Source organism: Brachyistius frenatus, unplaced genomic scaffold, assembly GCF_029030835.1.
Source record: "Brachyistius frenatus isolate BFR_SWC_R1_liver_20210118 unplaced genomic scaffold, ASM2903083v1 Contig_146, whole genome shotgun sequence".
In the NCBI taxonomy this organism is placed as follows: domain Eukaryota; kingdom Metazoa; phylum Chordata; class Actinopteri; family Embiotocidae; genus Brachyistius; species Brachyistius frenatus.
This window is the reverse complement of record NW_027210745.1, coordinates 108,863-129,404: the sequence shown is the minus strand read 5'-3', so window position 1 is coordinate 129,404 and position 20,542 is coordinate 108,863. Positions and strand designations below refer to the sequence as shown.

Here is a 20,542-nt window from a genome sequence, read left to right as displayed (position 1 = left end):
ACAAAAAAGCTCATTCAGTCTTTACAACACAGCAGGTGGCAGATCAAACTACAGTTTTAGTGATGTTTCAGTAGATATAACAAGGTGCACTTCAAACTACAAGTTCCAAAATGATCAATATGAATAATCGAAACGAAAATTTAACATTATCACCTTCATGAAGGGAGGATTTACTGCAGGACTGCTGTATTAGCCTGCGTTCATTTTCACGAGCTGGACCTAAAATAAAGCTCTTTCAGGAAGATGCAAAGGCGTCCCCACAGATAACCCAAAAGAAAAGTGCAGGTCCTGTTAAACCTGGAAACCTGTGAAAATGAAATGCAAATATAAGGAGGTAGATACGTGCGTCCAGAAGTAAATCGGAGCTGTTAGGTTCTGTTGTCTACTACCAGAGGTTTTGTTTGTCCGTGCTGCTCGCAACACTTTCTTTCATCGTGCCTTCTGCACCGTTTATCGAAAACGTAATCATATGCTTTTGATAAAAGAATGCAAGCAGTCAGTTTAAGCATGTGGAGAGTATTTGTATTAAAGCATGTACAATTTGTTGATCCATTGAGAAACAAAGACAACGAAGATGAGATAGCTATAGTTGTGGGCGATGAACAACTTCATGGTAAATCTCCCAGTGTGTCTTTGCTTCATCTCTAATTCATTTTATGAACCATTGGAAACATCTGAAAAGGCAGCTGAGATCTTCGGTCTCAGTCCCGCCATGGTAATAAAGATGGCCTCCTGTTGACGAAAAAAGGGAAATAGTTAAATCAATACAATAATTGGTGAGCAGAGCAGGAAACCTTCAAAGCATTTTCATAGTACAATGTAGTGTCAATTTATCAGATATTGTCTGTGAAAACTCTTCATCCAGGTCGTGTTAAATCTAAATCTTGTTCAAAGGCACACTGGACTTTTTTTTTTTTTTTTTTTAGGTGCTTAGAGATGTTGGATAACTAACGTTCTTCAAATGTTTCTCACCTCTGTTCGAATGATCCTGCTGCCCTGACCGGGACACGTGTTGAGGTAAAAGTCAAATAAACCACTGGGGTCGGTCACATCCAGGTTTTGGTCCGTACCCACACTGCCTTCTAGACCCCGAAGACCTCCGAAAACTACCAGAAGATGCCTAAAAAGTAGAAAAAAAAAGTGATTCCGTGAGGCTGTATTTAGGTGCAGCGGTGCTTCGAGCACGCTCAGGTTCTCACAATTATAACGTGCTCATGTTTAACAAATCTTTCTACCGTGTTCAGCATGTATGCATACTGACAGTAGTTAGCTGACTTTATCTTACAGGCTCTGAACCTACTTGAATGGCGAAAGTGTGGTTTGGTCCACGCTGCTGCCTCTCTCCGAGGTGCCGATAGTCACATCGTATCCTTCTTTATACGGACTTTCTGCGAAAACTGAACCTGCATCGACAAAAGCAAACAGCGGTCACAGAAAGAAGCCCGGTGGATTCTAACACAACAACTTAGTCGGTTGTTTGGATTTAAAAGGTACAGTGTGTAGGATTTAGAGGGATTGCGTGGCAAAAATGGCACATCAAAATGAGAATTATGTTTTCATTAGTGCAAAATCACCTGGAACTAAGAATTGTGTTTTCAATACCTTAAATTGAGCCTTGTTTGCAATCTAAGACTTTACCACTAGATGCCACTAAATCCAACCTTTCAAAAAAACATTTTTTTTTTTTTTGTTTTTTTTAAATGAGGGTAATTCTTTGTGACAGTCTGAGACGTTGCAAATTAATATGAAGCGTATTGTTGACTGTATTCAGAAAATCGGGGAAACCTACTGAGACAAGATGCCAGGCGGACGCTGTAGCCCCAGTAAAGACCTCCTTCAGATCTGGGCTTGTGAGGAGGCACAACAACTCCTTTAAACACTTTGCTTTCTGCAGACAGACAGACAGACACAAACACACACTGAACTGATGTTCTACACAATGCGATATAAAACATTTAAAAAAAAAAGATTTTTAAAACCAACTGGAAATAACCTTGAGTCTGCGTCTTATTGAGCTGCACTGTGACTCGGAGTCCAGACTGCAGCTGTTTATCAATGCGAACATCCTGAGGGAGCAGATACACACAGTTTGATCCAAGTTCTCTTATAAATACTAAAAATACAAAAGATGGTAGTGGTTTCCCTAGTAGAGTCATGCTTACCTTTCTCATGCCACAGTTGACTAGTGAACCATGTCCTGGTTTGGACGGCCTGTTGAGCACAATTCCGTCCCGGTAATCAGATTCCTCATCGATCCTCACATGGTGAGCACTGTCTAAAGGGTTTAGCAAACCTAGCACACATACAAAGTTGAAAGTGTATCTTTTTTTTTTTTTGCCTTTACTTTTATAACATGGACCCTAATATGGTATGTACAGCATAAGCAAATGTCACCCTTTGTATTTACATAAAGAAACAGCTGTATTTAATGGAGGTTCATAACAGGTTGCTTTTGTTAGATAATGGAAGAATTTAAAATTTGTGTTCTTATGCTGTGGACATGATTTACAGATACAACAATCCACCTTATGTCAGTTTCTTTGTGATTTTTACAATCATCCGTTTTATCTTCTGAACTGAACCAAGGGCTCAAAGTTAAAAAGAATTCTTAAGTCCCAAAACAAAACACTTATCCATAAAAGTGACCTTTATGGCTCAATATTTGTTAAATTTGCATTAATTATTGCAATTGCTAGACCACACTTTCCTGAAGGGACTGATTTATACAGTTTATCAGAAAAGGCAACAAAACAGAGTGAAATTTCATGTTATAAAAAAAAAAAGAAAAAAGAAAAGGGTGAGTTTGGTTGTTCCAAATCAGCAGGACGTTTATGTGTAGTTTGAAAACACAATCAACAGTTGTAAATGAATGTGCATACATTTAATATCTGGATTATTTCAAATTACCTGCATACAGTAAATCGGGATGCTTTGGGAAAAACCACTTGCGCAGATACCTGGTGGAGAAGAAAAAGACGTCATCTCAATCTGACAAAAATGGAGTAGCGACACCGATGACGGTGGTCTGATCATCTCTGTACTTACTGTGGACATTCCAGGTACTGAAGTACTTTGGCGAGCCGAACACAAGCGTTTCCCTTCTTCCCAATGCCTTTGAATTCGAGGCTCCTGCGGAACAAAGCCAAGAAAATCTTCTCTACTAGATTTCTAATGGTTTTGAACTGAGATTCTCAAACCGTGGTACGTGAGGCCCCACCTGGTGGTGCCACGGGAGCCTCGTTGAAAGCAGTGGCGCAGACATGATACGCAAGTATACAGCATGGACCCACTGAGAAAGCTGCAGGATTTCTCAATTTAAAATGTTTTTAAAAAAACGCAAGGATATCGTACAATACTGTTTTTGTGACAGAACATGACAGTGTTTCCAACTCACACGCTTCTGTTGTGAGACACCTGTTAAAGTTTTGCGCTCTCATGTTGCCCAAACGGATCTCATGGCAAATAAGAAGAAACCTCAAAGCTTCTCCTTTATTTAACGGATAGTAACATATTTTTATGCATACGGTACAAAGTCTGAACATCAGGCTTTTTCCACATTTGAACACCAATATCGCACCGTAAACATTAGAGAGAGCAAAAGAGAGACACACACACACACACACACACACCTTTTTAAAATCACTTAGCACCTTTCATGTATGTTGAGTTTTACCTTTCACGTTTCTCGACAATTTCCCCGATATTACAAACTGAAATGTCCATAAAAATACAAATGTACCCGCAATGAAGACAGCGTGTGACAGATTTCTGTAGTGACACTCATCAAGGAAAAAAGGAGCTTTAGTTTGATGCTTCCAGCTGTTTGTCTTTCCTTCATTTTATCATATTTAATAGCTCCAGCTTCATTCAGCAGTAGGATCCCTTTGAGTGTCTCTAAAGAGAGAGAGCTGCACACATTTGCTGCTGTTAAAGAAATCATCATTGTAAGTGGGCAGAATTTTTATTGTTTAGGAAATGATAAAAAAAAGAAACGACTAAAAACATTTTAGGCGCTACAGACAGCTGATTTCAGATGATTAAAATCATTTACTTATATGTTTGTGATAAGCGATTTGAAGGATGAACTTTCCCTCTAATACTGTACACCACGGCAGCTTTTTAAACGGTCAGTTCACCCAAATTAACCGACTATCAAATAAACTGTTTCAGCCCTTCTGCAGCTGTTGCATTGTTAAATTAGTATAAATAAAATGTTATGAAAAAAAAAATGTTAGTATTGACTGTGGGGACTTGGGAGATTTGGTTTGGCACACAGCTGTGTGCTGTACAATAAACTGCACCGTTACGATAACTCACTTGACATCTTCGCCTTGTTCGTCAAACACGATGATCTCGTCGATGCAGAAGACGACGCAGGCTCGAGCGATCTGTCCGGCCAGGTACGTCCGAAGTTCAACGGTCTGAGCGTTGTCCAGGATAGAACCTGGCAGAGCGACGCTCACCGTGTAAGCCCGACCTGCGAAACACAGGCGACTCATTACAGCACTCGACTCACCGCTATTACGAGGTGACGACAATCTCGGAGATGATGATGATGATGATGATGATGATGTTACCTTTTTTGTTCTGGCTCTGTTCAACTTCGACTTCCTTTGCAGCATCTTGCATTTTTTGCTTTTCCAATTGTTTGATGAGCTTGGCCTCTTTTCTCTGCTTCTTGGCCTCGTTTACTGTCATTCAGGAAGAATCATTTGTAAGAAAAATGAACACTGCATTTATCTTAAGACAGCATTCAGTGGAGGCAATCAATTCATTGTTCCGTAGTGACAATTTCTCATGCGTGCAGCCAAAAATCCTCTCAAAACTGTTTGCGCGTTATGTACATAATATTGTCATTTGTAAAGTTTTGCAAGTTTTTAATATTAGTAACTTGTGAAAATGAGCCAACATTGCGCAGTTCCAGCTAAACATCTGAGTACTTGCTGCATTTCTTCATGTTGGAATTTTATGATTGAAATCATTCTGACTCCAATATTTAAAGCATTTACGTTACCAAAAAAAAAAAAGTTTCTACATTAAAGCTTAAGTAACAAATATAATCACATGTGAGCGTTAATACTTTTCGATGTATAAATGGGCAAAAATTCTGCATTAATCCCGTTGACAACTATATGGCACAAATTTAACTTAAACACAAGCGATTTACTGAACTGTAGCGTTAATTACACTTTAATAATGCGTTTAAACGAAAACGGAGCGAAATGAAACCAGCTGAGCTGATGGGCATGCAGCTACAGGCTGTTAGCTCCATGTGGCTAGTTGAGCTGTTTACTCACTTTCTGCTTTCTTTTTCTTCCAGTTCACCTTCTCCTCGGGCTTTAAAAAAACGACAACCGGATTACAGGTGGTATAAACGAAGGGACACTTTAGTTTTTTTTTAATGTAAAATAAGGCTGTAACAGTACCTGAGAGAACCCACGTTTGAGTCTTTTCACTGCAGCGTCGGTCGACATTTTTACACGCAGAGACACGTGAGATTTATTTACTTCTAGGTCCACATCCGGATTTCAAAATAAAAGCCTGTGTTGTAAAAAAAAAAAAAAAAAACGCACCCGGACTTCGAGGTACTGCCCTAACTACTTTTAATCACACTATATTTTTTAACTAGGACCGTAGAATAATACGTGACTGTCAAATTTCCTGTCTTAATTGACTGTCTTAATTTTCCACTAAAATGAGATGTTGTTGGCACAATTAGTACAGCTCTTAATAACTCTAATTAAACGGGGAAAACCAATGTAGTGGATGCTGTGGATCAAAGTGAACAAGTACAGGACAACAATATAGTATAGTGTATATTCAGGCTGAAATAGTTACAGTAAAATGATGTATCATTAAGAAATCAGCAATATTGCACAGATAATAGCACAATTACAAGTTTCAGTGATGGTACATAATGATGAATATAACAATATAAAGTGAGTATGTATACTGAAGTGTACAGAGAGGACTTTTTACAAACTCCAGGACCTTAAAAATTATGTCTTTAGTTACAAAATGTAAAAAGCACAGAGTGGATGGGTACAAACAGAATTTTTCTGGTGTCTCATTTTTGTCACTTGAAGGAAGGTCTTTCACACACTCAAGCCAGCAGGCAGGATGGTTTGCTGTAGTACACTTTGTTTTCCACTAAAACCTACTATTTTTCTCTTGCATCAAGTGTTTTCATTCATATAAAATTTAGGGATCAAATCCTTTTACATTAAGTCCCATTGATCTTGCTCGTCAGTATAATTACATTAGGTTGATTAATAAGAGAAACCACAGTTAAGGTTGCAGCTCAAAAGTGTGTTTTACTCCCAAATCTATCTAGAAGTGAGACACGTGAAGCAGCAGAAAACAGGAAAGGAACTTTGATCAATGTATTAATATCTTTATTAAGTGTATTGCTTTATTTGATTCAGGAAAAATATCTCTGCAGTTACATTGCGACAGATGCATAATTTAATTACCGACATAATTCCTTAAAAATTACCCAGACATGGGTCTTCAGTGTTTTCTGAGTTTAAGTGGACGTTGTGTTTGTGTGCCTTTAAGAACCCAACAGGGACGAAGACTTTACTGAGGACGCATACTGAGCCACTTTAAGTAGGCTGGTTAACTCTGGATGGATGGATAATACTTCATATTGTGGGAGATTTTACTTTCTTTGACTCCACTTCCTCAAGATGTCCCCTGCTGCATCCAGCGTGGAGTCCTCCTGTTGGACAAAAATGGTGAGAAAAGTGACAAAGAGCAACTGACATTTATTTCAAGGAATGAAACTGAATTTACCTTGACAAAACAGAATCGGATGTATTTGTCAAACTCTTTGCTGTGCTCTGGACTGTAGAACGCAGACACGGGGATTGTTGCTAAACCCTGCAGAAAAAAAAAGACAAATAAGGTCGGAAATGTTTTTGAAAAATCCCCCCCCCAAAAAAGGGAAGTAAAGTTAAGGATGTTCTCCAAATGCAGTGGTTCAACAAAAAAACATTTATCCCACATTTTTTTCTTTTATTCAAAACAAACGACACCAAAAACCTCTTAAATCTTTACCTTCTCTTTAACCAGCCATTTAACAAATCTGAAGTCATGAGGTTCATCCTTGGTGCTCTGGTCATTGAGGTCCACATCTGTAAAAGCCAAAATAGAAAAATAAAAAATTGATTTAACTGGATAAATCCAGACACGAACAGGTGATTAATGTAGTCAGTTCAGCTGTTTGACCATCACTCACTGACAGAGGAGATGTCTGTGATCATGAAATAGCCTCCCTCTGGCATGATGGGCTTCAAACCCACACTCTCCAGGCACGAGGCCAGCTTCATCCTCTTGTGATGCAGCATCGCCGGCAGCTGCTGGAAGTAGCTCTCCGGAGTCCCAAACAGCTCGTATTCTCTCTCAAACCCGTGAGCGACGGCCTCCTGTGGACGACAAGGATGGATGAAAAGTGGGATCTACTATAGTTTCAAAGGTATAAAACAAACAAATTAAATAATAAGAAAGCAACATTTTTTTTTTGCTCATTTCCATGTTCTATAAAATCAATTAGACAACAGAACTAAGATTTATTTTTCTAGGTAATTCTTTTAAACACTGATTTTCCCCCTCAAATTTAAAAGCTTTAAAAGGTGAAAAAAAAAAAAACTGTCTTCCTTGCTGACGATTTCAGTGACATCGTGTCAAATGGAAATGTTCTCAATGAATTGTGAATCATTTCTTTTTTTTACCACAGGTTAGCATTACATTTTTGGAAGCTCTGGGGCCGAGTCTATAATTTAAAAGTGTATGGACTATGACTATAACTGCACCGCACTACTGAATATTTCAAGAGAAGGAACCAAACTTCTTTGGATGTGTGGCACCTGTTGTTAGAGACAATAAAGAAGTAATGTCAGTCAGAATAATGAGTTTACCTGAGCAGCTGTTGCACAGTGATAAACAGAGTTCTGATGGATGGTTTTCAAGTGTTTGATGACATGCCCGGAGCTCATGGCCCAGCCAACCTGAAAGGAATAACTCCATCAGGTCATGGTAACGATGTGTAATAAAGAAGAAGACATGACACTGTGTGTTACCTTCCATCCTGTCGCACTAAACGTCTTTCCAGCGCTGCCGATGGTGACGGTTCGCTCCCACATCCCAGGAAGGCTGGCTGTCAACGACACAAACATAAACAAAATAACTCCGATAATACAAACTATTTTGTTGTGCTTTCCAATGATCTCTGGCTTTATCTCACCTATCTTCACATGCTTGGCTCCGTCGTACGTGAGCCACTCGTACACCTCATCACTGATGCACAGCAAATCATGTTTGATGCACAGATCAGCAATCATCTGAAGCTCCTCCGTCTTGTAAACCTGTAACGGACACGGATGTATGCTTGTGTCCATAAAAACACACTCGTTATATTGCCTCCCTTTCAAACGGATCCTTGTGCTAAATCAGAGCCCAGCGAAGGCCCCCTCTGACTCAGCTTACCTTGCCCAGTGGGTTGTTGGGAGTGTTGATAACTATGGCTTTTGTGCGTGGAGTGATTTTACTGGCCAGCTCCTCCGCTGAAAGAACCCAGTCTCCACTGGACAGGACGCTGCTGCCCTCTCTCTGGCATCAACAAAAGAAAAAAAGAAAAAAACTTATTCACAGGATCTAAAAATGAAAATTCATTCAATGGTATAATTTTTTTGTCAATAAATGTGAAGGACTCACAGGTCTCAGAGGTACATACACCGCCTTTCCTCCAGCCATCACCACCATCGGCTGGTAGCAGTCGAAGAACGGCTCGACAATTATGACCTAAAAAGACAAATCCCTCTCAGCCCGCCTTTCCTTTCCTTTCAAAGTCTTGGCTCTTTTCTGATTTTCTTTGCCCCTAATTATTGGACAACATCTTAACCTGACTTGACTGCTGTTTTCCGTACCTCATCGCCTGCATCCACCAGAGCCTGAAATGCACAGAAGAGAGCCTGATAGGCTCCAACTGTCACCAGGATGTCTTCAAGAGGGTCGATGTCATGTCCCACAATCCTACTGAAGAATTTAGCGAGGCTTTTGACAAGACGGGGATGACCCTGAGGACAGAAATGACATGAAAACACAGTGTTGTGCTCAATATTGGTTCTACATCCATTTGTCCTTAAAATACCTGATAAAAATAACTGAAATCATCCCAACTTCAACTATGAAAATAAGGAGGTGACTATCAGAGAAAATATAAACACGTGGCCTGGAGTGTATTTCCACTTACAAAAGCTCGGGTGTACTGGTGCATTGTGGGTCCTCCGCTCACGGCTTTACAGAAAGCCTCCTGGACAAACTGAGGAGGGGAGAAGTCGGGAAACCCCTGCCCGAGGTTCACCGCCTTGTAGTCCGCTGCCAGCTGAGTGAATTCCACCCTTTTAACGGATAACAGGTCAGACAATGCAATGATGTTAACAGGTTTATCAGTAAGAAATAAACAACTGAAGTTTATGACCAAAAATCACATTCAGCTATGTTACAGGTGCTGTGCCAACATATTAAACAATTCCAGAATGCACAAGTCAGTAAAACAATAAATCAATTATAATAATTAAAAAAAACTTCACAATAGATTACTTTTGTTAAAATATATATATATATATATATATATATATATTGTTAAGGTCTATACATGAGAGCAAAACTTTTAGAACTGTGAATGTGTTTCAAAATAATGAGTCAGATCTGAGTCTTTTAAAAGTTTACGTGAAACTTTTAATTCAAGATTAAAAGCAAAAGAGAGAAAAATAAGCCCTTATTTGTTTTCTGTGTTGGATAAATGAATAAATAAAAAAAATAACCATTTTCATTTTCATTTTCAAAATCTGCAGTCTCAGCTAAAAATGAGAACAACCAATATTACAAGCGTTAGTTAGGTCTTTTATATATATATATATATATAGGTTTAAAAATATGCATTTCAGATTTGTTTTTATTCATGGACATTTATTCTATTTTTCAAAACAAAAGTCTTGAGTTTCGATTTTGTCTTGGGGCTCAAACAATATCTTCGGTGCATGTTTGACGTTTTGAAAGTGAAACAAAAAAAATAACTGTTTAAAGTCTCAAAAAGTAATGCTATTTATTTTTGTTCTTGTTGCACAGCCTGCGATGCCATTTATTTCGCATTTAAGTGTACATGTTTGTGATAATTAAAAAAAAAAAAAGTATCTCCAGTGACTTGGTTGCTGGCGGTGTGCACCCCCCCCCCCCCCACCGTGCTCCAACAATCACATGATTACATTAATATAAACAGGAACCCGATTGGGTCTGTCAGTCCAAACAGGCACCTGAATGCAACACTAAACGTACCCAACTAATACTTCACGACCCCCGTATCAGATATCAAGCAGCGCATTTTCCTCTGGAAGTGTCACTGTACGAGTAGTTAACACACTAATCGGATGTTTCTTCTGCTTTTGACCCGTGATTTCCACAACACAGCTGACTGACCTTTCAACAGCTCTAATGTCAAAGTCGTCTTCAGCCGATATGATCGCTTACCAAACATTTTTATCGACTCCGTCTGTTCTGCACGCGTGAAGCCGCCTGGCCATGATGACCTAAAATAAAATAAAGAACCATTTAAAAAAAAAAAAAAAAAAAAAAAATTAAACACGGCATATGTATAAAACCGTATATTCGGTTTGGTACAGCTTCACCCACCTTATGAGGGTTTCTAACTGAACTCTGACGGATTATAATATAACTCGCGGCCAGATTCCTGATTATTCCCATCAATGGATGATCATCGCCTCTGACAGGACAGGACAGGACTTCACTGTCACTGAATACCGACACTAAAGTGCTCTCTAAATGGTTCTCCTGACTCCTTTTTTAAAAAAAATTTTTTTTTTTTTAAATCTGTAGCAATTTCTAATGGAGATGTGAAGTCCTCCCCTTCAACCTCCTTGTGTTTTCATTTCTACTTCCTGTGTGGGCGGGGCGAGATATTATAATTAGAAACAGCGACACTGACCGTTTACAGCCGACAAAACGCATCCATCAGTGTCAAGTGCAACCGGGTCGGGGGGGGGAACAAACTAATGTATGTTAGATAATAAGTCTGGGTAAAACAACAACAACAACAAAAAAAAAAAAAAACGCCAAGCTGTTTCTTTAAATCATAGATATATTTTGTTAAAATAATCAAAACATTTTCACAACAGAAGCTTCCACTTATGTTAAAGTAATGAATGATCGCATTTTATTGGCAATAACACACACACACTATATTATAATGGTGAGCATGTACGTAATAATAATAATAATAATAATAAGTGCACAAACAATACACTTAACGTCATGGAAATATCACACGGCCACAGGAAGAGACTGATGGGAGTAAATTATCCTCTCCGTCTCTACACCGAAGCTTTTTTCAAGTCCTCGGGCAGCACCCGGCCCCTCTTCCGCGCCTGGTCCTTCTTCTTCTCCGTTTTGGACTGCTTGCGTCTCTGGAGGTTCTTCCGCCTCTTGTCCTGCCGGTGCTGCATCTTCTCCACGACGATCCCGCTGCGTTTCTCCCAGTTCTTCTTCCTCCGAGCGGTGCCCTTCTCCTTCTTTTTCAAAGAGGTGCGCAGCATTTCCTCGTTGTCTTTGATCTTGATGCCCTCGGCCTTGTAGAGCATGTTGGTCCACTTCATCCTGTTTTCCATCTCGACGGCCTTCCCCTCGTCTTTCTCGCGCAGCTGTTCCACTTTGGCTTTGCGAGCCTCCACGCGGCCGAGCAGCTGCTTGTAGTTCTTCCCCGTCAGCGGCGTGATCTGGCCCTTTACGCGCTGTTGCTTGAGCTTCTTCTTCAGCACTTTGTCCACGTATCCCTCCTCCACCGTCTCCACGTTGTTGAAGACGAACGCGGTCTCGTTTCTTTTGCTCGAGACCGGGACGGGCTGTTCCTCCTCTTTTATCTCAGCCGGGGGCTCGACGCCATTTTTTTCAGCCAGTTTCTTCATCAGGAATTCTTTCTTCTTCCTCTTCCTGCGCTCCCGCTCCAGCTTTCGTTTTGCCCGCTTCGCCTGGACCTCTTCCGACAGCGCATTCTTCGGAGGTCCCTAATAAAAGACGAGTCGACACGATCAGTGTCTAACGAACAACAAACCGAGCGCTGTTTATTTACTGGCTTAAGAATTTCACAAGTTCAGTAGAAGTCAAGACTCCCTTACGTTGAACTAAACCTCAAACTCACTCCTCTGGTTTAATGTCTACGATATCTGCAGTTTCAAGTCTTAGACCTGTACTCATACATAACTACCCGACAGCAATCGTTTCGAAATGACATCCATTATTTCGCACACCATCGTTGTAATCGCTTCCATTAAAAACACGACTCCCGATGGAGAAGGGGTTCGCGTTGGAGCCGGTGTCACTAATACAAAGTACGAAGGAACCGCCTCTGCAGACTGCATACCTGCCCTCTGGACTCTTCAATCTTTTCATGCAGCCTCTTGCGCAGTACATCTACTGTGGAGAAGCCGGAGCTGACATTTCCTCCTTTTAAAAGAGGGAAGAAGAAAAAGAACAAAATAAGATCCAGTGATGGGAAAAGAAAATCCTGCATCAACACACTTATACATGCCACGGTACCGTTAGGCTTCTGCGCCGCAGCTCCATTTGCCTTCGGACTCTTCTGTGCCGCCTCCGCTGCAGCAGGCTGAGGTTTCTGTTGACGTTTGGGAGTCTTCTGGTCGTCTTTAAAATGTTTCTTTTTGCACTTTTTCTTCTTCTTTGGAGGACCGTCGTCGCTTTTCCCCTTGTAAGGAACTACAGACAAACACACGCGTTCACCATCACGTATATTCAACACAAGTTTATTTAGTGCCAAATCGTCATCACAGTTTCCAAACAAGGAACTATTATCATGCAGCTGACTACGTGAGTGAAAATATTTCAGTGCAGATCTGACAAGTTTGCTTTTAAAATGGGGGGGGGGGGGGGAACCCTCATGGTCTTACTTCCTTATTTTCTCAAAAAAAAAAAAAAATAAAGAAAAGAATAAAACCTTCATATTTGTCCATCTTAAATTGTGAACTGTTTAGTCTTTTAGTATGCCGGACAGACAGATTTGGATTAGGCAATAGTTTGTTTGAATGTTGCATTTCTCAGATAAAGAGAGTAAAACATTACCATACGGTCTTTTCTTTGGCTCCTGGTCATGTTGTGAAATTATTTTACTTGCGAGTTTCTGAATGTACGCGTCCCTCGAGGCGAGATCCATGTCGACACAAGAACCGAGCTGCCGCCTTCAATCCGGTTAAACGGTCACACCGGAGGCAGAAATCACACGACAACGAAAATCAACACACGCCCGTACACACGTGGGGAGGAACTGACGGGACGGACCGCCGTTAAACCGGAAGTAGTAACACCAAATACAGTCCCCGTCTGAGCGGAAACGTGACAGTTATGTAGCTTTTCACCGGTCGGTTGGCCTTCCCCTCCATTTTCATGAATGTTTTGACTCAGCATGGCTTCTCTGAAATCACTGATGGCTCTTTCCCGCCGGGTGCTTCAGACGCTGAAAAAACAGGTGAGATATTTGTTTTCTTTGTGTCCGGAAGTGTCATTTTAGTGGATGATGGTTCGACCTGCAGAGATCTGAGTTCCCTTTGTGTTTTTTTGTTTGTTTGTTTGTTTGTTTGTTTTTTGTTGCAGACTCATGTGGTTTACATCCAGAGGACTTTCATCCTGCCCAGACTCTTTAAACGTGCAGACGGTAGAAAAGAGTTTATTTTCACGTTAACACTGGACATCGGCATTTGATTTTCACTTCCTGTTCACTTCTCATTATTTATAAATGTCAATGAACGCAGTAATACATACAATATTTAAAAAAAAAAATTAAAACAAGCAAAAAACAAAAAAAAGATTGTGTATAACTGTTTTGTTATTAGAAGATACGACTAATGTAAATAAAAGGTTTCTTGAAAAAAAAAAAAAAGGGGTTGGTGCTAAAAAAAAATTTTTTTCATCTGTTTCATCCCTTTATTATTCCTTCACTGGATGTTTCACACAGCAGTTAGAATCTGTAAATAATCCACTTTGCTCTTGTCTATTGTACTTTTCCAGGCAGGTTCATTAACTGTGGGAGACTCTCCAGTTCCACAGCAGCCAGCGCAGAGAAAGGCGAAGACTCCTTCCTCAAATGGTTCCTGCTGCTCATCCCCGTCACCACCTTCGGCCTCGGCACATGGCAGGTGCTCTTTGACACTTTTTCAAATAAAGAATTCGGATGCGTTTATGTTTTGGTGCCGGATCGACCTTTGTGTCGAACACGTTTTTATTTCTGCGAAGGTGAAAAGGCGTCAGTGGAAAATGGGGCTGATTGACGACCTGAAGCGACTCACTACAGCAGAGCCCATTCCTCTTCCTCTTGAGTGAGTGAATTCATGTAATATACACACACACACACACACACACACACACACACACACACACACACACACACACACACACACACACACACACACACACACACACACACACAGTCAGGACCAAACAGCAGGTCACACTGATACTGATTGTTCATAACACCACACTAAATGCAGTTATAGCTGTTCTCAAAGTTTGTTTTTCATCCTACAAGAGATGCAATATAGTTCATAAGAACAACTTGTGTTTTGTTTTTATTTTGAAAACAAACAAACATCTATTTTGCTTGTCATGTTCCTCCCTGGATCGTAGTCCTCATGAGCTGAATGACCTGGAGTACAGAAGGGTGAGAGTGCGCGGACACTACGACCACTCGCGGGAGCTCTACATTTTGCCCCGCTCACCGGTCGACCCCGAGAAAGAGGCCCGAGAGGCAGGACGGCTGTCCTCAAGCGGAGAGACCGGCGCTAACGTCATCACCCCGTTCCACTGTACAGACCTCGGGTGAGGAGCCTCATAAAACACCACGTCGTAGGTGCCGAGCCGTCTCGCAATATATCTAACACCGATCTCTGCCGTCTGTGTCGCCGAAGCATCACAATCCTGGTGAACAGAGGATACGTCCCACGGCAGAAAATCAGACCGGAGACCAGGATGAAGGGGCAGGTCAGTGTTTCAGACGAGGCTCGTCTTGATTAGTTCTGGCACGTTAAGGCACCAACACGACAAAATAAAGACCGACTGATTGTAAGCCTAAAAACTTATCTGGCTTTATGTACCCAGAATTCATGGCAAAACCCATCAGGAACAAGATAGCTTTGTTCAACAGATGAATTTAGACGTCCGTAATCACTATGAAACCGGCTCAAGGTTCCTTTTTATTATCACGCTTCATTCCGGCTGAGGTCGAACAATAACGCACTCCAACCACTAAGAGTCAGAGCAGCAGTGAGAAAATAAAAATCGTTTTACTCACAACTGAACAAAAGGTCAACAAAATGTGGGGGACGTCAGGACAAGAAGGTTGTGCCAAATAAAGGAAATAAATACAACAAAACAGGGCCTGACTAAACCTTTGCCTCTGAAACAACAAAAACAAAAGGCTAACTAGCTCCCCTGAATAAAGACTTTACAGTAGAAATACAAGGGGTGGCAGCAACCTATAAGTCTAGTATGACATGTGCAGGGAACCCCAACTTATCTCCTGCCACATACCTTCTCTGGCAACCAATCAACAAGCAGAGTTGAATTTCAGACGTGGAATCCAATCGCCTCGCTTACGCCGAGGAACGGGCAGCACCTGAAACGAATAGGAGGATGTGGCAGGAGAAAGGAAACACCTCCCAGCCTTGCTGAGCACATAACACAAGTCTGTTCAGACATATTTACTGAAGTATATATTCCTGCTTTTCTGCAGGCGGAGGGTGAGATGGAGGTGGTGGGAATCGTCAGGTTGACGGAGATCCGCAAACCGTTCGTCCCAAACAACGACGTGGTGAGAAACTGCTGGCATTATCGAGACCTGGAGGCCATGTCCCACGTCACCGGAGCTGAGCCGGTCTTCATAGACGCCGACTTCAGTAAGATCTCATGAACAGCAACGTCCACGATGCTCTTTGACTCGACTACATTATAATCCCGATTGATCTACAGCTGGCTCAAACATTCAGCCAGAATGACCTTACAGGTGTGCAGCACTCAGATCAATACAGATGTTACGGTGACTGAGTTTCTTTACATCATGCAGGGAGCACCGTTCCTGGTGGACCGGTAGGTGGACAGACCAGAGTCACACTGAGGAACGAACACATGCAGTATGTAGTCACATGGTAGGTGGAGGTTTTTCTTCTGGCATGAATAATCCTATCTTGTACATATATTCACTGTACCGACTCCTTTATTTCTCAGGTACGGCCTGTGTGCAGCTACCTCCTACATGTGGTATGCAAAGTTCATCAAGAAGATGCTGATCTGATTTAAAGCAGGATGTTGTAATGCAACACTCATACATAGCCAGCTGCATATATTCATTAATAAATGTATAAATAGCTTCTGATAATGCGAGAATAAATTAATTTAGCAACTCCACTGGGAAACTATTCATTCGAGTTCTTTTACTTCTAGAGTGTAAATTCCCTCGTCAGTTCGTCATGTTCATATTAAAGCCTGACCAATACTGGATTTTTGAGGCCGATACAGATATTAGAGTAGAAATTATAATATATGGACTAATATTGGTTCTATTGAAAGGAGGAAAATGATGGGGGCATCGTTTACCTTGCATTCACTGCCACATGTGCTGCAGGCAGTATTGAGTTTTGTAAACTCCGAAGTCTGAGCACATCCTGTTGGGACAAATTCCACGTCGACACCATTTCTAAATTACCTCAAGCATCTTTTTCCTACATTAGACTCACATCGGATATAAATCAAATGTCAGCATCTAATTTACAGAACTCGTAGGTCCCAGAATCACATCACACTATTTTTACAATGAAGTAACAAGTTAAATACTTTTCATCTACATCCTGGTTGCAAACAGGCAGAAGTAATTTAAGTATTTGATTAAACTGAAGAAATTGTTGCCCTGTGAATATTTTCCAGTCACTACTGTGTTGAATGAATCTACAGCTGCGGCTTTGTTCCAAAATATCATATTTAGTTTAAACAGCAATAAAAACAAGTCTTCTATTAGGACACATATTTTTTATTCCAAACAATTTAACCAAGCTTGGTTGCCAGTTCCTTGGCCTTTGCCTTCTCCAGTTTGGTGATGCGGGCTGTTGATTTGGGCCCCATGATACCACCTCCCCAGTGACGACGGATCTGGGAAACAAGTTCGCAAAAGGGTTAACAAAAAAAGGTGTCATTTGTTTCGTGATAAATATGTAATTTGTAAAAATGTGGGGAGCAAAAGAGTCAACTCTGATAGTCACCTCTTCATATCTGTCATTGTAGTTGGTCTTGATGGCCTCCACGAGCTTGGCAAGTGCTCCTTTATCCTCACTTGGGAGAGAAAAAGAAAGCAGAGCCAGTTAATACAGTGCTTCGACTTTATAGAGATGAGGCATTAAAAAAAAAAAACTTTTATGAGAGCACCTTGAGCAACCGTGCAGCACACATAACTGTCTTGTTTCTGACAATCCAGTTAAATTCACTACATGGTCTAGTATTATAATGGCTAAATGGAACAGTTTGACATTTAAAATGAGAATCTCTGCTTCAGAAACTTCAATATGAAACACTGGTCTTAAAAAAAAAAGAAAAAAAAAAAGGATAATGTAAGAATTTCAAGATGTGAACTAAAGGTAAAAGGTTGCTGCACTGAAAGTCAAATGTATAATCACAGCTCGGTTTATGTGCGAACTTACGGGTTCGTCTGTGTGAAGGCAACTGAAGTGCACGTCTTTCTGTGCACCAGTCTGCCCAGTCTAGCCTTGCTCTTGACGATGCAGTATGGGACGCCCATCTTGCGGCACAGCGCGGGCAGGAAAACAACAAGCTAAACAAAAAAAGAAGCAGGAGGAAGTATTAGTATTTCAGAAACATTTACAACTGAACGTAACAAGCAAAAACAAATGTGGAATCTGACCAAGAGGTGTGATGTCCACAATATTCATTGTTCAGACTTATATTTACTTTAGTGGTCTCTGCTCAGGGTTAAAAAGCTCGTGTTTTGATCCACACAGATGATTCAGGTGAAGAAATTCAGACATCATTGCCAGAGACCACTTTCTACTCTGAACTGGACAAAAATGCAGCACAAATAATGCACAAATCTCACCTCAATTGGATCCACATCGTGGGCAATGATGACCAGCTGGGCCTTCTTGCTCTCCACCAGGGAGGTGACGGTGTTCACACCTGCAGAGAAGAGGAAATTGAAGCTGACTTTTGATCTGCCAACACACTGCCCAGAAATCTCCCTTTGATATTTTTGGCCGATGCTCAGGGTTAAAAAGCTCAAAAAGCATCACTGCAAGTTTCAGTTGAAAGAAATTCAGATCATCATTGCATTCAGGCCAAGTCTGATAAACCTCAACTAACAAATCAGAAAGGAAGTGTCTCAACAACACTTTGTGTGGGACACATGAAATCATACATTTGGTTCACAAATCAATATCCTAAACAATACAGCTCTTCAAGATACTGGCTCTTAATTTTTCTGTAGCGCTCACCTGCACGGAGGACGGGAGGCCTCTTGGTCGGGGTGTCTCCCTTTCCAGCCGCCTTCTGCTCAGCACGAGCCAGCAGCCTCTGCCTCTTCTCCTGCTTGGTCTCTGGCCTGTACTTGTGGGCCAGCTTGAACAGCTGTGTGGCTGAGAAGGAACACATTTTTGAAAATTAAAACAAACTGCGGCCACACGCTTGGGTTATTCTTAAGCAGCACGGGCTAAACAGTATTTCAAGCAATGCATCAGTGATCTTGGTGGGAATAGTCAGCACAACTGATCAGATAGCAAATATCCTTTAACATCATTTGCAAAGTCACAAAAGGTACTGTTAAGAGCCAACTTTGAAATACTCAAATCTTTCTTCTTCAGGCTGCACTTGCTGCTAAAAACTTGTGAACCTTACCAGTCTGGCGGTCCAGAGCCTGGGTGAACTGGTTGATCGCAGGGGGAACCTTCAGGCGCTTGTAGAGGATGGAGCGCTGCCTCTGCAGGCGGATATACCGAGGCCATTTCACAAAGCGTGTGAGATCACGCTTAGGCTGAATATCCTGGCCTGTAATAAACAACAAGAAATGTTCAGTATGACATCAAAGAGGCACATTCATCTTTTTTTTTTTTTTTTTTAATCTAATGTGCATCAGCGATCTTGGTGGAAGTTGTCATCAGTGGTATTCAGATAGCAAATATTGTATACATCATTTGCACCATTACGGTCCCCAGCTCCCCCCAAACGCCGCTTACGGCTACTTACCGATGCCAAAGTTCTTTGGCCTCTTCTCGAACAGGGGGTTAACGACTTTCTTGGCCTCATGTTTCTTGGCCACAGAAGGGGCCGGTGCCACCTTCTTCCCCTTAGCCTTCTTTCCCTTAGGCTGTGAAGAATAAAAACAGAAATTAAAAGACATAATCAAGCTTCGAACTCTCAAGTCATCTTAAATACCTCTGCTAAATCACTTCCAAGCTGAATTTACGTTGATAAATCTCTGCACTACATCAATTTACCTTCTTTTTTTTTTTAGCATCCACTGTAACACGTGCAGATTATACCTGTCCATTACCTATTTCTACCGTCCAATACACAGCAACAGATTAGTACCTCGGTCGTAGAGGTAAAAACTACCCCCCCCCCCAAAAAAAATCACCATGTTGCTGCACTGCTGATGAAAGCATGGCCTCGTATTTACTTTAGTGGTCTCGGCTCAGGGTTAAAAAGCTCGTGTTTTGATCCACACAAGAAGATTCAGGTGAAGAAATTCAGACATCATTGCCAGAGACCACTTTTCTTTTTACTCTGAATTAAGACCCAAAATGCAGCAAAATAAAATAAAAAAAAAAGTACAAATCTCACCTCGACTGGAGCCACACATTGTGGGCAATGATATTAAGACTAGCTGGGCCTTCCGTAGGCCATACAAACCGAGCTACAGCTGTTTGCGATCAACTTAAAACACTTAAAAGAAATATATTATAACGAGGTCTAAATGTGACGTCACCGCTCGAGGCCCATTCACGTCACGCTAACCCGGGAAGCTAACCCGGGACACGCTTTGAAAAAATACCGCTCGATAACGCGTTTCCACGGTACTTCCATTTCGGGTCACCTTCTTCAAATTGAAACCGAGAAGTTAAGCACCAAAACAGTAAAAGCGACACGCGTTAAAGCGAAGCCGCGACCTTTTTTTGTTGTTGTTGAAAATCAAGCACGTTGGCTTTAGCTTCCGCACAAGCTCGTACTAGGCTACACACTCTTGCTCACTTTTGTCCCCAAGTTTCAGCCACAAACGAGAAGACATCGAAGCGCAATATCGACGTTACATCCGTCGGTAGGCTTCGAGGAATTCATAGGAGAACTCTGCGGTGTAAAAAAATAAGCACGAAGACGAGGATGCGTACAGATACAGAAGCTTGAGGGGTTGCTCAAAAGGAACAGCTTGGTACCCACCATGTCGGTTCAGGCAGAAAGGAAGACC

The 20,542-nt window shown here is 41.3% G+C and overlaps 4 protein-coding genes and 5 non-coding genes across 9 annotated transcripts; 1 reads left to right on the top strand and 8 right to left on the bottom strand.

Moving 5' to 3' along the window:
* Nucleotides 1-506: 506 nt before the first annotated feature.
* LOC138630959 (kynurenine--oxoglutarate transaminase 3-like) lies at nt 507-10,834 on the bottom strand. The gene is made up of 25 exons (XM_069715636.1): nt 10,693-10,834; nt 10,531-10,589; nt 9,254-9,401; nt 8,928-9,077; nt 8,716-8,802; nt 8,488-8,610; nt 8,246-8,366; nt 8,082-8,158; nt 7,920-8,009; nt 7,241-7,427; nt 7,060-7,136; nt 6,796-6,882; nt 6,666-6,721; nt 5,427-5,529; nt 5,298-5,337; nt 4,578-4,691; nt 4,318-4,477; nt 3,046-3,129; nt 2,908-2,957; nt 2,163-2,293; nt 1,994-2,066; nt 1,790-1,888; nt 1,301-1,403; nt 973-1,120; nt 507-732 (listed from the first exon to the last, which is right to left on the bottom strand). The coding sequence occupies exons 1-25, from the start codon at nt 10,762-10,764 to the stop codon at nt 655-657; spliced, it is 2,517 nt and encodes an 838-aa protein (XP_069571737.1). The 5' UTR covers nt 10,765-10,834; the 3' UTR covers nt 507-654.
* Nucleotides 10,835-11,140: 306 nt separating this feature from the next.
* On the bottom strand, nt 11,141-13,364 carry surf6 (surfeit 6). Its single transcript, XM_069715669.1, has 4 exons — nt 13,153-13,364; nt 12,613-12,789; nt 12,437-12,519; nt 11,141-12,080 (listed from the first exon to the last, which is right to left on the bottom strand). The coding sequence occupies exons 1-4, from the start codon at nt 13,241-13,243 to the stop codon at nt 11,391-11,393; spliced, it is 1,041 nt and encodes a 346-aa protein (XP_069571770.1). The 5' UTR covers nt 13,244-13,364; the 3' UTR covers nt 11,141-11,390.
* A 34-nt stretch (nt 13,365-13,398) lies between these two features.
* Nucleotides 13,399-16,383, top strand: surf1 (SURF1 cytochrome c oxidase assembly factor). The gene is made up of 9 exons (XM_069715670.1): nt 13,399-13,555; nt 13,681-13,741; nt 14,095-14,222; nt 14,320-14,402; nt 14,710-14,901; nt 14,991-15,063; nt 15,815-15,977; nt 16,145-16,226; nt 16,306-16,383. The coding sequence occupies exons 1-9, from the start codon at nt 13,493-13,495 to the stop codon at nt 16,370-16,372; spliced, it is 912 nt and encodes a 303-aa protein (XP_069571771.1). The 5' UTR covers nt 13,399-13,492; the 3' UTR covers nt 16,373-16,383.
* A 700-nt stretch (nt 16,384-17,083) lies between these two features.
* rpl7a (ribosomal protein L7a) lies at nt 17,084-20,538 on the bottom strand. Its single transcript, XM_069715668.1, has 8 exons — nt 20,515-20,538; nt 19,324-19,444; nt 18,976-19,125; nt 18,576-18,716; nt 18,182-18,261; nt 17,769-17,899; nt 17,334-17,403; nt 17,084-17,223 (listed from the first exon to the last, which is right to left on the bottom strand). Exons 1-8 carry the CDS (start codon nt 20,515-20,517, stop codon nt 17,119-17,121), a joined length of 801 nt encoding a protein of 266 aa, XP_069571769.1. The 5' UTR covers nt 20,518-20,538; the 3' UTR covers nt 17,084-17,118.
* Nucleotides 18,047-18,121, bottom strand: LOC138631012 (small nucleolar RNA SNORD36). Its single transcript, XR_011311681.1, has one exon. It is a non-coding gene; the product is annotated as a small nucleolar RNA SNORD36 (small nucleolar RNA).
* Nucleotides 18,341-18,414, bottom strand: LOC138631017 (small nucleolar RNA SNORD36). Its single transcript, XR_011311685.1, has one exon. It is a non-coding gene; the product is annotated as a small nucleolar RNA SNORD36 (small nucleolar RNA).
* Nucleotides 18,811-18,882, bottom strand: LOC138631018 (small nucleolar RNA SNORD24). Its single transcript, XR_011311686.1, has one exon. It is a non-coding gene; the product is annotated as a small nucleolar RNA SNORD24 (small nucleolar RNA).
* LOC138631019 (small nucleolar RNA SNORD24) lies at nt 19,206-19,276 on the bottom strand. Its single transcript, XR_011311687.1, has one exon. It is a non-coding gene; the product is annotated as a small nucleolar RNA SNORD24 (small nucleolar RNA).
* LOC138631015 (small nucleolar RNA SNORD36) lies at nt 19,767-19,842 on the bottom strand. The gene has a single exon (XR_011311684.1). It is a non-coding gene; the product is annotated as a small nucleolar RNA SNORD36 (small nucleolar RNA).
* Nucleotides 20,539-20,542: the final 4 nt, after the last annotated feature.